This window comes from Myotis daubentonii, chromosome 9 (assembly GCF_963259705.1).
Source record: "Myotis daubentonii chromosome 9, mMyoDau2.1, whole genome shotgun sequence".
NCBI lineage: Eukaryota > Metazoa > Chordata > Mammalia > Chiroptera > Vespertilionidae > Myotis > Myotis daubentonii.
In genome coordinates this window covers 82241582-82255386 of record NC_081848.1, presented here as the reverse complement: position 1 = coordinate 82255386, position 13805 = coordinate 82241582, and the positions used below count along the sequence as shown (strand labels likewise).

At 53.8% G+C, this 13805-nt stretch overlaps 1 protein-coding gene across 11 annotated transcripts in view; it reads left to right on the top strand.

The window, feature by feature from the left end:
* Positions 1-6113: 6113 nt before the first annotated feature.
* MARK2 (microtubule affinity regulating kinase 2) overlaps positions 6114-13805 on the top strand; it is a 57493-nt gene continuing 49801 nt past the window's right edge. For 2 of the 11 annotated variants that reach the window (XM_059710303.1, XM_059710299.1), the window contains exon 1: positions 6199-6754. In XM_059710303.1, the coding sequence (XP_059566286.1) occupies positions 6701-6754 (54 nt within the window). In that variant the 5' untranslated portion in view covers positions 6199-6700. Of the gene's footprint in view, positions 6755-13805 lie in introns of all 11 variants that reach the window. The other 9 variants (XM_059710312.1, XM_059710310.1, XM_059710302.1 and 6 more) reach the window with 9 other exon arrangements.

The following is a 13805-nucleotide window of genomic DNA, read 5'->3' as shown; positions in this document are numbered from 1 at the left end:
AAACATCCATGATGAGAGAGAATCATTGATTGGCTACCTCCTGCACGCCCCCACCAGGGACCCAGCCCACAACCTGGGCATGTGCCCTTGACCGGAATTGAACCCGGGACCCCTCAGTCTGCAACCGACGCTCTATCCGCTGAGCCGAACCGGCCAGGGTGAAATTGCTTTTCTAAGGGCACGAACCCCATTATGCCCATTGGGGCACATGGAACCCTATGGCCTAATCACCTGCCAAATGCCCCGCCTTCTAATACCGTCACCGTGGGGGTTAGGATTTCAACATACGAATTTTAGTGGGGGCGGGGGGCACACATTCTGTCTATAGCATTCTAGAAGACCCCAGGGAGCAAAAGGTTCAGCTCCCCCTCATTGAACAGACAAGGGGCCCAGGACCCTGCAGGCAGAGAGAGTTACCTAATGGCTCACGTGACCCATTCGTGACAGAGCTGGGACAGAACGGGCCCTCTGACTTCTGATCCACTGTTGTCCTTCCGGGAAATGGGGAGGATGGAGCCGAGAAACGTGAGGGCCCGCAGCCTGGCTGGAGTGTGCTGATAATCACAGCAGCCCACACAAAGTGGGCCTCCATCCTCCTGTCTGAGCGTGTCTACTGTATTAACTCGTTGTAGCCTCGCAGCTCAGCCCCATGCGGCCGGTGCGTCCACTGTCCCTATTAAGGGATGGGAAGATGACGGTGACAGAGGTGAGGCGGCTTCGAGCAAAGCGGCTGAGGTGCAGCGGGCTGAGAAGTCCGGGTGTTGGCCCTCTGCCCACACGCCGCCGCTCCGGGCTGATTGCCCAGTGCCCACTCCCCTGGCAAGGGACTGGGCTTCTCTCGGCTTTGCTTTCCTTATTAGCAGATTGAGTAATAGCAGTGCCCCCTGCTTACTGTCCCTGCCATAATGTCCACACCGTACACAGCTCTCAACGCGGGTCGGCAAAGCCAGGAAAGGGGCCGAGACGGCAGTCCCTGTCCTTGTGTAGCTCACGTCCTGGCTGTCGGTGGTGGTCGGACAGGGGGCACCGATCACAAACATTTCTAGCTCATCGCTTCTGAGGTGCACACTTTGTTCACACGCTAACATCTCTAAAATGTTCTAAATTCAATATGGAACGTGGCAATAGTGGCAAAGCGCGTGATGGAAAGTCAGAGACACCGAGAACAGTGGGGTCCGGCTCTGCAGGATGGGAGGGACTCCCAGGGGTGAGAGGGCAGGAGCGGGCCTTGCCCTCTGTGACAGTTTCTGGACCACTCCCCATCCTCCAGCGTGGCCTGCCCAGTGCGAGCCTGCCCTCCGGCTCCATGGCTGGGCGGGTTGAGGAGAGCTGCCATGTTGCAGAGGCGTGAGAATGAGGGTGTCTCCCACTCCAGCACTCTTGCCTCCCTTTACTGCTTTCCTCCCTGCCCGCGCCCAGAGGGGTTGCTACTCGAAGGCCTCTTGGGCCTGCTGGGGCCGGAATCCCATGCCTTTGTCTTCTCCGGTTCCAGTGGGCGCCACGGCTGCCCTGGAGCACTGGCCCGATGTTGTTTGTATGAAAAATAATACGATAATTAATAAATAGCCCGGCCGGCGTGGCTCAGTGGTTGCATGTCAACCTATGAACCAGGAGGTCACGGTTCAATTCCTGGTCAGGGCACATGCCCGGGCTGTGGGCTCGATCCCCAGTGAGGGGCGTGCAGGAGGCAGTCGATCAATGATTCCCTCTCATCATTGATGTTTCTATCTCTCCCTCTCCCTTTCTCTCTGAAATCAATAAAAATGTCTTAAAAATAAATTTATTTAAAAAGTAGTAATACGCCGAAACCGGTTTGGCTCAGTGGATAGAGCGTCGGCCTGCGGACTGAAAGGTCCTAGGTTCGATTCCGGTCAAGGGCATGTACCTGGGTTGCGGGCACATCCCCAGTAGGAGATGTGTAGGAGGCGGCTGATCGATGTTTCTCTCTCATCGATGTTTCTAACTCTCTATCTCTCTCCCTTCCTCTCTGTAAAAAATCAATACAATATATTTTTTTTAAAAAAGTAGTAATACAAGAATAAATTCTGTGTTCCGTGTACCCACACTGTAAACCTACTTTTGCCCACCCCTGTATACCTCAAATCCGACCACTTCCTCTGCTGCTGCCTTCTCTAAGCCCCTGTCCTCTCTCACTTGATTTATCACGACAGCCTCCTTCCTGCACTCCTGCCCCTTCACCTGTTTTCAGCCGAGCAGCCAGTCAGATCATCTCACTCCCAGGGAATCCACAGCCGTGGCACCGGCCTGGCTCCACATAGCCTTTCTGCCCTCTTCTCCTACTGCTCTCCCCCTGGCTCCCTGGCCTCCTTATTCTTCCTTTCTTTATTAAAATATCTTTTTATTGATTTCAGAGAGGAAGGGAAAGGGAGAGAGAGATAGACACATCAATGATGAGAGAGAATCATTGATCAGCTGCCTCTTGCCCCACACTGGGGACCCAGCCTGCACCCCGGGCATGTGCCCTGACCGGAAATCGGGAATCGAACCGTGACTTCCTGGTTCATAGATCAACGCTCAACCACTGAGCCACGCCTGCCCGGGCAGCCTCCTTATTGTTTAAGTAGCCAGGCCTGCTCCTGCCCCAGGGCCTTTGCTCTGGCTGTCACCTCTTTCTGGAATGTTCTTCCCCAATATCTGCAGAGCTCACTCCCTTTCCTCTTTCAAGTCGTTGCTCAAGTGTCACCTTCTCAGTGAGGCCTACATTGGCCACCTTAGTACTGCAACTCCTTTTCCACCCACCTCGCCCTGCAATTCGGATCCCCCTTATAGCTAGCTCTATTTTCCCCATGGCATTTAATTCTTTCTATTATGTTTGTTGTCTATCTCCACCCCCCTCCCCCCGCCCCCACCATTGAGATGTAAGTTCCCTAATAGCAGAGATCGGAGATCATTACTTATTTATACCTGAAGAGCCTAGAACAATGCCTTGCACACAGTAGGTGCTCAGTAGAGATTTGGGGATGAATGAATTGGCAAATTAGAGAGTGATAAATGCGTGGTGATGTAGAATTAATCTTTGAGGGGAAGTAGGTGGGCTCAGGGATTTGAGAAGATAATACCTGAACTGGATCTCGTAGTACACCTGGAAGTTGAGGTAGGTGACGGGCAACTGATCAGCCTGAACAAAAGCATGGAGGTGGGAGAGCTTGGCGGCAGGGCAGGAGCTGGGGGGAGATGTCAACCGGTGAAACCTAGTTGGAGAGGATATTAGCAAGCTAAGTTGAGGCCAGACTGTGCAAAGCTTGACTAGTAGATGCAGGTACAGGCTTCTCCTACTGCCAGGACCAGCTACAGAACTTATGGGGCACAGTGCACATGAAAACGCAGGGCCCCCTTGGGAAGATGTCAGAATGACAGCAGAGTTGAGTATTAAATCAAGCTCAAGGCCCTTCTCAGAGCAGGGCTTTGGGTGGCTGCACAGGCTTTAGGCCCATGAAGCCAGCCTGCCTGTCCCATGAGGGAGCCGGTGAGAGCCTCCAGCAGGACAGACCTGTCATTGGAGCTGGACTTTAGGAAGATTGTTCTGGCATGTCTGGTGGGGCAGGTTGGAGGGAGTCTAGGCAGGGAGACCAATTAGGCATCCTTGTGTGGAGAGTGAGGAAGAAGAGGGGACAGGCGGGATGGGGTAAGGAGGGCTGAGGGGCGGAGGACAGGGTTGGGAGCTGGTGTGTCCAGAAGCATGGAGGAAGTAGAGTGTCCTTAGGCAAGAGCATGGGCCAGGGAAGACTTCTGAAACCTACCTACCTTTGCTCCTCCAACCCCTTCCTCTTTTCCCTTCTTTCCAGACACTGGCAGTGCCACTCCCTCTGGCCACCAGAGGGCAGATCATTCTCACAGATTTTTCAAGATGAATTTGGGTGGTGGGGGGCAGTGACGGGTGGAATAGCCTCTATTCTCACCTCTTCCTGTTTCTCTCCCTCCACTCCTCTGCATTTCTTTCCCAACTTCTCCCGCAATGGCTGGGTGCCTGGATGGAGCTGGGGTGGGGCATGGGGAAGTGTCCTGGAATCAGGTGCACTTACTGAGACTGGAGATGGTAGCTGCTGCTTTAGGAAGTATTTTCATACCATCCTCTCATTGCAGCTGCCTCGCTGCCCCTTTCTCTGGTTGACTTGACCAAGGGCTCTGCTCAAGATACTGTAGCTGGGTGTTGGAAGTCAAGGGTCAGCATTCCAGCCAGCACTCCCCGCCCCCCACAACCCTGGGCTGGCATGCTCCTGCACTTTGGGAATTTGTTGGTTGAACCTGGCTCCTGTGGGGGTTCTGGCTTCTGCCCACCTTAAGCTGCTGCTGAGCCCAGGGAAAGGGGGGCAAGTTCTAACATGTCTGGAGTACTAGGGGTGGGGGCAGCTTAGAGCCAGAGGAGTCAGACGAGCCGCTAGCCTACTGCCTCGCCCTGGGGAGACAGTCTAGGGCAGCGGTTCTCAACCTGTGGGTCGTGACCCCTTTGGGGGTCGAACGACCCTTTCACAGGGGTCGCCTAAGACCATCGGAAAACACATATATAATTACATATTGTTTTTGTGATTCATCACTATGCTTTAATTATGTTCAATTTGTAACAATGAAAATACATCCTGCGTATCAGATATTTACATTATGATTCATAACAGTAGCAAAATTACAGTTATGAAGTAGCAACGAAAATAATTTTATGGTTGGGGGTCACCACAACATGAGGAACTGTACTAAAGGGTCGCCGCATTAGGAAGGTTGAGAACCACTGATCTAGGGGAAAGGGAAGAGTGGGTCCCGGTTGCCACACAGACTTCCTGTTAGAGTCAGGGGCTCTCCAAAGGTGAGCAAGGCCTCAGAGTCCATGAATCCAATCACCTCGCTTTATTGATGGGGAAAATGAGTCCCAGGAAGGAAAGGAACTTCTCCAGTGACCCATTCTTTGCACCATCCAGCGGAATTCTCACTTTCAATCAGGTTCTATATTCTTTTCCTTGAGTTTCTTTGTCTTAGAACTGAAATGTGAATTAAGATGAGCATGTCTTTCTTATCTTGCTTTGCAGGAGTACTTAAAAAGGTAACTGGCGCCCAGTGGTGTGGCTCTGGTTGAGCATCGATCTATGAACCAGGAGGTCGCAGTTTGATTCCTGGTCAAGGCACATGCCTGGGTTTCCTGCTTGATCCCAGCAGGGGGCGTGCAGGAGGCAGACAATCAATGATCAATGATTCATCGTTGATGTTTCTATCTCTTCCTCTCCCTTCCTCTCTGAAATCAATAAAAAATATACTTAAAAAATAACTAGTACTTTAAAAATAAATGAAAAGGTAGCTGGCATGACCATATGACTATAGTGTGATGTTGTTTTGTGCTATTTTGAACAATTTAAAGACTTTTATTGCGGGGGGGGGGGGAGGTAACTGGAATTCAAAGCTGTTATTTAGAATGTGATTCTTTCAATAGAGGGACGTCGAGGAGGCTAAACTCAGACACATTATGTGACTTTTTCCAAGATCACACAGCATATTCACTCTGCGGGGTTGGGGCTGGCATGCGGGGCTGGGGCGACCTCTGCAGCCTTTCACAGCCGGGAGCCAAGGACGCAGACCCGGTGCTTGTCAGGGACCTTGACGAGAAGCCGCGACAGAAGATGGTAGGTGACAAAGGGTAGGTAGACAGGTAATGGAATAATGCTGTATTTGACAGCTGATCGACATATTGACAGGTTGGGTGACAAACGAAATGGATTTTAGGAGCTCACCTACAACAAGCGGGCATGCGGAGGGGAAGTTGCTTTAGAATCGCAGGGACGCCTCACAGCCTTATTTTCTATTTAGTCAAATAATAGCACGCACAGGAGTTCCACGCTCCCCGTTCAAGGTTTGAAAATACCCGAAAACTGACGGAAAGAAGCGAAGAGTTAGACTCGGTGCCACTCGAGGGAATGACCCGGGACTCGCCGGGCCTCGGGTGTTGCCGGAAATGGCCGCCGGCCGCCGCCGCCGGCTGCGGGGCGGGGCGGGGGCGTGGCCGGGTCTCCGCACGCGGAACGGCTTCGGGTGTTTCCGGAAACTGCCGAGAGCCGGCTGAAGTGGGCGGGGGAAGGCCTGTGGGCGTGGCCAGAGCACCTGGAGTCGCTTCGTGGATTTCCGAAAACAGAGCCGAAGCTCGGTCTTCGGGATCGAGGAGGCGCGCGCGTCCCCGGGGGTTGCCTTCTTCGGTGTTTCCGGAATTCACCCGTAGTCGGCGGCCGGGAGAAGGAGGCAAGCCGCCCTCCCGTTGCAGGCCGCTTCGGATGTTTCCGGCTGCTGCCGGCGGAAAGAGCCGAGGGCCGGCGGTGGCGGCGGCCATGTTGGGAGCAGCAGGTCCGGCGGCGGCTGCCTGTGTGCCGGGCGCGGAGCAGTGCCGCTGAGGGCAGGGGAGGAGCGAGGCAGGCGGCCGACTGCGGCGGCAGAGAGTAGGCGGAGCGGCGCGGCCCGGCCGAAAGGCGGCACAGCCCAGCCGGGGGTCGGGGGGGTGCGGTCCGGAGCCGCTCGGAGCCGGCGCGGCCTAGCCCGAGCGGCGCATCCCCGGGCTGGCGTGAACGGCTGCCCGGCCTCCCCGCACCCCCGGCCGGGGCCCATGCGGCGGGTGCCTCTGCTGTGAGAAGCCCCGCCCGGCCGGGCTCCGCGCCTTCCCTTCCCTCCCTTCAAGCTTCTCGGTTCCCTCCCCTGAGATACCGGCGCCATGTCCAGCGCCCGGACCCCCCTACCCACGCTGAACGAGAGGGACACGGAGCAGGTAAGGAGCTCCGAGGGCTGCCGGCATTCTCGGCTGGGCCCCTGCACCTTGCAGAGCCTTCTCCCTCCTCTGCTCTCCTCGTGCCCCGGCTGCCAGCCTGCAAGCTCCAGCTGCCCTGTCATCTGTCTTTCGGCCCCGCACATCCCCCTCCGAGTCCTGTCCTGGGACCCACCTCCTCCGGGCTGCAGGCTGCACACTTGTCTTTCTGCTGACCCCCCGTGCCCCCTCGCCGCCCTGCTGCGCTCTTCCGTGTTACCTCCCCAGCTTCCTCTTCTCTTCCCTTTTTTTCTCAGGGGCCCTTCTGGTCTTCCTCCACCCACGCTTGCAGCAGCCACCCTCTGCTCAGCGGATAGCACCCCGCGATTTGCTCCAGGTCGTGGTCCACCTCTTCCTCTGCCTCTCTAGCCTGGTTTCCCCTCCGCCCGCACCGGTCCTCCCAGCCCCCGGTTGTCCCCCTCAGGGTCCTTGCCCCGGAATGTGTTCTCGGCCCCTTTCCCCCGTCCAGTTCCCCAGTTTTGTTTTGTTTCGTTTTTTTTTTTTTTACCCTGCTTCTTCCTGCTCCAAATCGTGCTCTCCCTCTTGCTTGCAACCCACCAGCTCCACCCTCATCACCTTTCCAAATCGTTCGCCTACTCTTTGCTCATCACTTTCCCTTCTTTTCTCCAGCAGCTCCCCGGTGCCTGCCTCGCGCTGGCATGTGTTGCTTCCGCGTTTCCCCTACAGCTGTCATGCGCATACTTTTCCCACAGGTTGTCTTTGGGGTTCCAGTCCTCGCTCCCTTCAGTCTTTGGATCCCTCATGCTCTCTTTCCCCTGGGGTTTGGCTTTTCAATCGCCAGGCCCCCCGTTTCTCACTGCGAGTGCTTTGCCCGCCTGCCTGGCCTCTCCCTGGCCGGGGAACGATGCTGCTATGGCAGCCCACCCCGGGAGCACAACCTGTTGCTCAGTTCTTTTCCCCGCCCGGCTTCATCACTGCCCTGGCCTTTCCCTCTCACGCTGCAGCACAGACCGTGATGCCTGCCTGTCGCTTCCCTCCTGGATCTGTCACTTTTCGTGGTGCTTTTCTCCTTGCTTGTTGCCTTCCCGTGTCTCTGCTCTCACCCCCTCTTCCTTGCGGTGCCTCTAAATCAGGATTGCTTCCCTCTCCATATTAGTCTCCTGCCTGCACATACTTCTTTGCCCACATACGCTCCTGTCCTCTCCCTTCCTACTGACTAGTCACCGTGGCTTCCCCTGCAGGCATTTTGCACGGGGGCATCCTGACAATCAGCGCTGTGGTTTATCACCCAGGCCTTAGCTCTTCTGTGTCATCTCACCTCCAAGCTGAGAGCGTCCGCTTTCCACCCCTCCCCTCTCTTCCACCATCTCTAGTGTCCCTTGCTGACTGCTCTGTGGAGTGTTCCCTACCTGTCACACCTTCTTTTTACGGGACTTTCAGAAAAACTCCACTTGAAAAAGGAGCCCTTGTCCCCTGGGGCCGCAGTGCTTTTTGCATCCTTCTGCCTCATTCCAACCTTTACGGTTTCCTCTTGGTCCCTTCTTTCCCTAGCCCATTGGCACCCTTGCTATATTTTCTTGCATGTTAACATCTTCCTCCGAAAAATATTCCCTCTTTTCATCCTTCCTACATTTTTCTCTTGTTACCCCCTCACTCCCGGTCACCTGGCAGCCAGGCACTCAGGAAGAGGTCTGGACTGAGTTTTCCTGCGCCGTGGTTGACCCTTTTATGACTGAGGTGGAGAGAGAGGGGTGGATGACTTCCATTTCATCGCTGGTTTGGCAGCTGGTTTTGCATGGGACGGAGGTCTTTGGAAGCGGGAGTGTGGTCTGCTTGTCACAGTCTGTCGCTGGCCTGCTCTTTCTCTCCTGTGGGAACCACTTTTTCTCGGCCCTCTTGGAGTTGCCTCTTCCATCCTTTTCCTATCTCAATCTTTGGTGTAGCAGGTAAACCCTGCTTAACCAGAGAACTTTCCCAGGCTGTTGATTATGAGCTGGTAGGAGGAGGCCAAGTGCCTGACTGGCACCCTCAGGCATTTGGGGAGTGGCGATGGAGTGCCTGCTCTCAGGGAGGCTGTGGGGGGCATTGTGTCCTGCGACATGGAGTACCTGGCTGCCTCAGTGTGGTTTCTTCGTGCTGTTTACAAAATGTAAATGTATCCTTGCCATGGTCTTTTTCTCGTGATGTGTGTGTTAATTCTTCTCCTCCGTACATGCTGAGCGCATAGTAGGAACTCCCGTTGATTTTATGATAGCAGCAATCAGTGCGCCGTTTGGGAATGTGAGCTGCTCTTTGATAACCTGTCCAGAGCAGTGGCTGCACACATTGTCATTCTGTTCCACATTACCAGTCACTCATCCCGTTCCTATTCCTTATGGCCTTAGGTTCTCCCGAACCTCTTCATAGCTTCTCATGGTAGCCAGTCTTACTATCAACTCGAGATTAAGTCTCATCCTATTAAAAGCACAGACTTTGGAAAACCTTGGATACACCTGCCACAGGCAGGTGCCTGTATTTTTTTAAACAAGAAAGAAGACATGTCGCAGCTCCTTTGGTCACAAGACCGAAGGTGTTGGAAGCACTGGGCTCCTTTAGAAGAATTCGTGCCACGCGGGAGAGCAAGGAAGCGCTCCTGGTCCTGTTGCAGTTCTAGCTCAAGTAGCCGTGGGAGCTCGGGCGCTGCAATAAGCCGAAGGCTAGGAGGCAAAAAGCAAAGAGCAAGGCATTTGGTTGGGCTGATTTCTTCCCCCCAAAGGTCCTCTGTCACCTTATTTAGATTTAAATGATTTAAACTGGCTTCACCAGGAAATAGGTAAACAGACTCCACTGGTTGTCCTCAAGTTCCAGTCTCTTGCTCTCCCTCTCCCCGTCTTTAAAACATGTGGCTGATGTTTCCTGGAGCTCTTTGATCACATCTGACTTAAACACACATAAACACACACACACTGAGAAGATGTTAAAGCAGAAAAACAAACCTTGCATTGTAGGAAGATTGCCTGTTTGCTGTCAACGCTGCTTCTAATAGTGAAAGTAGGAGATAAAAGAAAGCCAAGCCCTGTCCTTAGCATGGTTGTTGTGACACCTGATTTCGGATGTGCTTTTTCACAGCCATAGACTCTTCTTCCTTTTGCAGGAGGGTTGTGACCTGGGCTGGTAGTTTGAGGGATTCTTAGTCTGTGAGCTGAGCTTTCTGTTCACTTTTCCAAATGGCTCCTCTGGCCTGAAGGCCTGGCAGTGGTGAAAGCAATCAGCAAGATGACTGTCTTCCCAGCCAGCAGCAGCAGCAGTAGCCAGTGTGGAGAGGGGTCCAACTTCCAGAGTTCACCTGCGGCCGCCCAGAGCTTTCTGTTCCACCTGTGGAAGGGCTGCATGGCTCCCCCGCTGGCTGAGGAGCCTTCCACCGCCCACCCAACTTCTGCTGCAGGGGGCAAGGGCGGGTGGCACTGTCACTCTTCTGGGGAGGGAGGGACACTGTTCATTCTCCCAGTTCTGGGAAGAGGAATTGGGAGGTCTGGGTGAAGAAAGCAAATCTAACGTAAGGTCCCGAAAAGACCGACGGAGCCACTTCAGACACACACATCGCCTGGATCCCAGGCTTGGTTCTGGCAGAATGTCGCAGTGAGCAATTGGTCCCAGTGTCATCTCGTAGCGAGCCCAGTTAGACCTCGTTTCACGGCGTGCCCAGCGAGTTGTGCAGCACTGCGCTCCGGGTGCTGGCTCTGACCTCTGCTCTGTGACTCTGGCCAGGGACTCCTTAATGTGCTGCTTTCGAGTTAGGGGTGTGGGTAATGTCAGACCATAGATTCTCATTTTCTGGTTGGCCTAGAAATCAGGTGTTCTTAGAGCACGGGCTTTCGAGCCCCTGGAGTTCATAGAAGTGCCATACCATAACCTTTGAACCCAGTAAAGGTAACGACTAGTAAGTTCTCATAATTTCTCTGTGACCTGTGGATTTTGGGAAGTAGCTAAGCAGATGGATAGAAGGCAATCATTGCACCTTGGCCTGCTTAAAATCAGGTTTGCAGAGGTGTACTGAATCTTTCCAATGGCGACCAAAGATTGGGCCCATGATTTTTTTCAGGGTAAATGTCTTAAGTAGAGTTGATGCCTCTGAGGTAAGAAGAGACTGAGAATCTGTTTGCCTGAGAGATTTGCCTGGTTAGATCTCTTGAGAATCAAAAGCTGCTCAGACTAGACTGCTTTCCCTGTGGACCGAACAGCCTAATGCTCAGTAGGCATTTGACCAGGACCAACCCATGCCTTCATGAACTCTCTCACTGAGCACTTAGCCACCTGGCTGGCGTTTCTGCCCCCCAGGAGCTTCCATGACTTCCTACATATATATATTAGTCGTCTGGAATGAATATTTTATGCCTAGAGTGCAGCCACGCTTCAGACTTTGTGGCCCATTATCTACAAGCAGGATGGGGGCTGGGCGCCACCTTTGGCCTGATGATTGTGTCTCTACTAAATGGACTCCCCCTCGCGGCTCTTTGAAGCCCATTAGCAGCCTGGGATGCAGTAACCTCAGCAAATGGAAAGGGCGGGGAGGGTGGCTGTCCTTCCTTCCCCGAGACCGCCCGGTGAGGCAGTCCCTCCGCTCTCTGCATGGGTCAGCTGTAGACGGTGGCACCAATCCTCTGCGTTGAGAGGAGCTGTGGGAAGGGTTTCATTTTCTGTTAGCTGTGGTGGTGCTGCCCGGTTTGTCACTTTCCTGTCAAAATACAAATTGAGAGGGATGTGGACAGGGTGGGTGGAGTTTAAACATGGCCCTTCCTCCTTGCGCGGAAGTTCAGCAAAATGACAAACCAGTTAGGCGCCTGAGCTTTCTTCTCTCGGGGGGAGATTCCAGCATTTGTACATTTTGCACTTGAAGCTTGGATTCTCCAGCCTTTCTCCCAGCCTTCATCAAACACGAGTGAGTCACTGAAGTGTTATCTGTGCATTTTCCCCTCTGTCTCAGCAAAGGGAAGAGTCAGCCTTTACAATCCTTGTGGGGGAGGAAACCACTCTCTCCCGCTTCTGGCCTGGGAAGAGGCCCTCTGTCCCCGTGTCAACCCAGGGAGTTCCAGCGCCGAGCACAGTGTCACTCACTACCCACCACACTCCTGCATGTGATTGCTGTCTTTTAGACTTTGAGAGGCACATCTGATTCTGAACCACCACCGAGAGAGAATCTGGCTTGGTTTCCAGCTCTCTCTCAGGAGGAGGGATCCCAGATCCTTCTCTTGCCCGCTAGACCTGCTCCTCCTTTTGGGGGAGAAGTAGGTTAGATCGCTTCACCTGAATTGTCTGTTTTTGTCTATCGTGTTTGAAGTTTCTTGGTCCCTGTAGAGAATTCTTTCCACAGATGTCCATCTTTGGGTTGGCACTCATTTCCCCCTATTCCATGCATTTCTTTTTCTGAATCAAATAATTAATTTTAGACTTCAAAGCTATGTAATCACAAGGTTTGGTAGGCGAGAGGGTGAAATGGACACGGATATTGGTGGCTAGATGGATCCTGTGGGACAGTGGGGGTGGGGCGAGGAGATGAGGAGGGGTGAGTGTGTTCAATGGCTGGCTCCAAGCCATCTTTTTCTTTTTCACATAGGAAGGCAGAGCAGACCAGAGGCTTTGCTGTGGAACCAGTCAGGCTGGTTTGGGGCAGCCTCGGCCTATTTTCCTCTGTGTTCTTTGGGAAGTTGGCAATACGCAGGTCTGTCTCCTCTGGGGCTCTGCTCATTGAGGCGTGCGCTGGGACGATGCCCGTGAACACCCTCTCCCCTAACACTGCGTGCTCTCTGAGTTGAGGCTCCATGTGCGCGGGCTTTCTCTGCACCCATCCACCTCCAGGCAGTGTTGCCACGGGAAGCTCGAAGGTACAGCTCCTTTTCGTGGGCCCCTTGGCAATTCACAGCTTGGCAAAGGGCCCTCAGCCTGGCCAGGAGGGAGGGACTGGCTCTGTGATTGGCTCTCCATTTGTTGATCTGGAAGGAAGTGTGGACTCTTAACTCCTGGCTGGCTGCTCAATCCAGTGAGACCCCAGACCTCTTGCCTCAGTGCAGCGGACTGCCTGTCCAGGCCTGTGGGGGCGGACAAGGGAGAGATGGTTTTTGGTCGTTGGCAGCAGGTCCCTCAGCGGAGGGGAACAGTTTGGGAAGGTACCTGTGGGGAGGTGGGAGCCACCAGTCACATGTTGGCACTTCGTGAACAGCAGAAGGAAAAGGGCAGAGCAGGATTCCGAGGCTCCTGTGACCGTCAGGGCTGCTAACGCGGCAGGTTTTCCGTCTCTCACAAGCAGAAGCCGCCCCACTCTGAAAGCTTGGGAATGAATGAGTGAGGCTCCTGCAAACAGCGCCAGCTGTGCCCTGGCCCTGGTGGGCAGGCTGCTCCTGTTGCCTCTGCGATGATCTGCTCATTGCTTCCCCCACGCAGCCTTTTGCTGAGGTGTGTGTTTGGGTTGCTGATAATCCTGTTTGGAGGGTGGCCCCCTTTCCCACCATCTTCTTCAGACTCGGGGGTGGGCTGGCTTCCCCTCCGTCACTGCCCCACCTTCCTTCCACTGTTTGCGCAGGTAGTGTTGGCAGCACTGGTGCTTGTTGCTTTGTTTTTGCCCACAAGAGTTTGAATTACTGGTTCTCCAGTCACGGTGGGCCCTCTCCGTCTAGCTTAGCTTCTGGTTGAGTTGAGCTTATGGCAGAGTTGAAAGGAGGTCCCAGCACGTTGAGACTTCAGTGAGTGGTTTTGTTGTGGTTAGAGCAGGCTCTGCGGCTTGATTCCCTGTATTGGAATCTTGGGTTAGCCTCTACTGTGACCTTGGGCTTACCTAATTGCTCTAGGCCTGCTTGCTTCTCTGCAAAAAAGGAATAATAATAGTACCTATCTTTTAGGTGTAGTTGTTGTGGCTATTAAAAGAGTTAGTGAGTATGAAGCACTTAGAATAGATCCTGGCAGGATGTAATCATCATCACTGTTTAAATGAGCAACTCAGTAGATTTTCTCTGAGTACCACGCAACTTTAGGTCTGGTCCCTTGGAATTTCTCTGCAATTGATTGAAAGAATTGGGCCTAA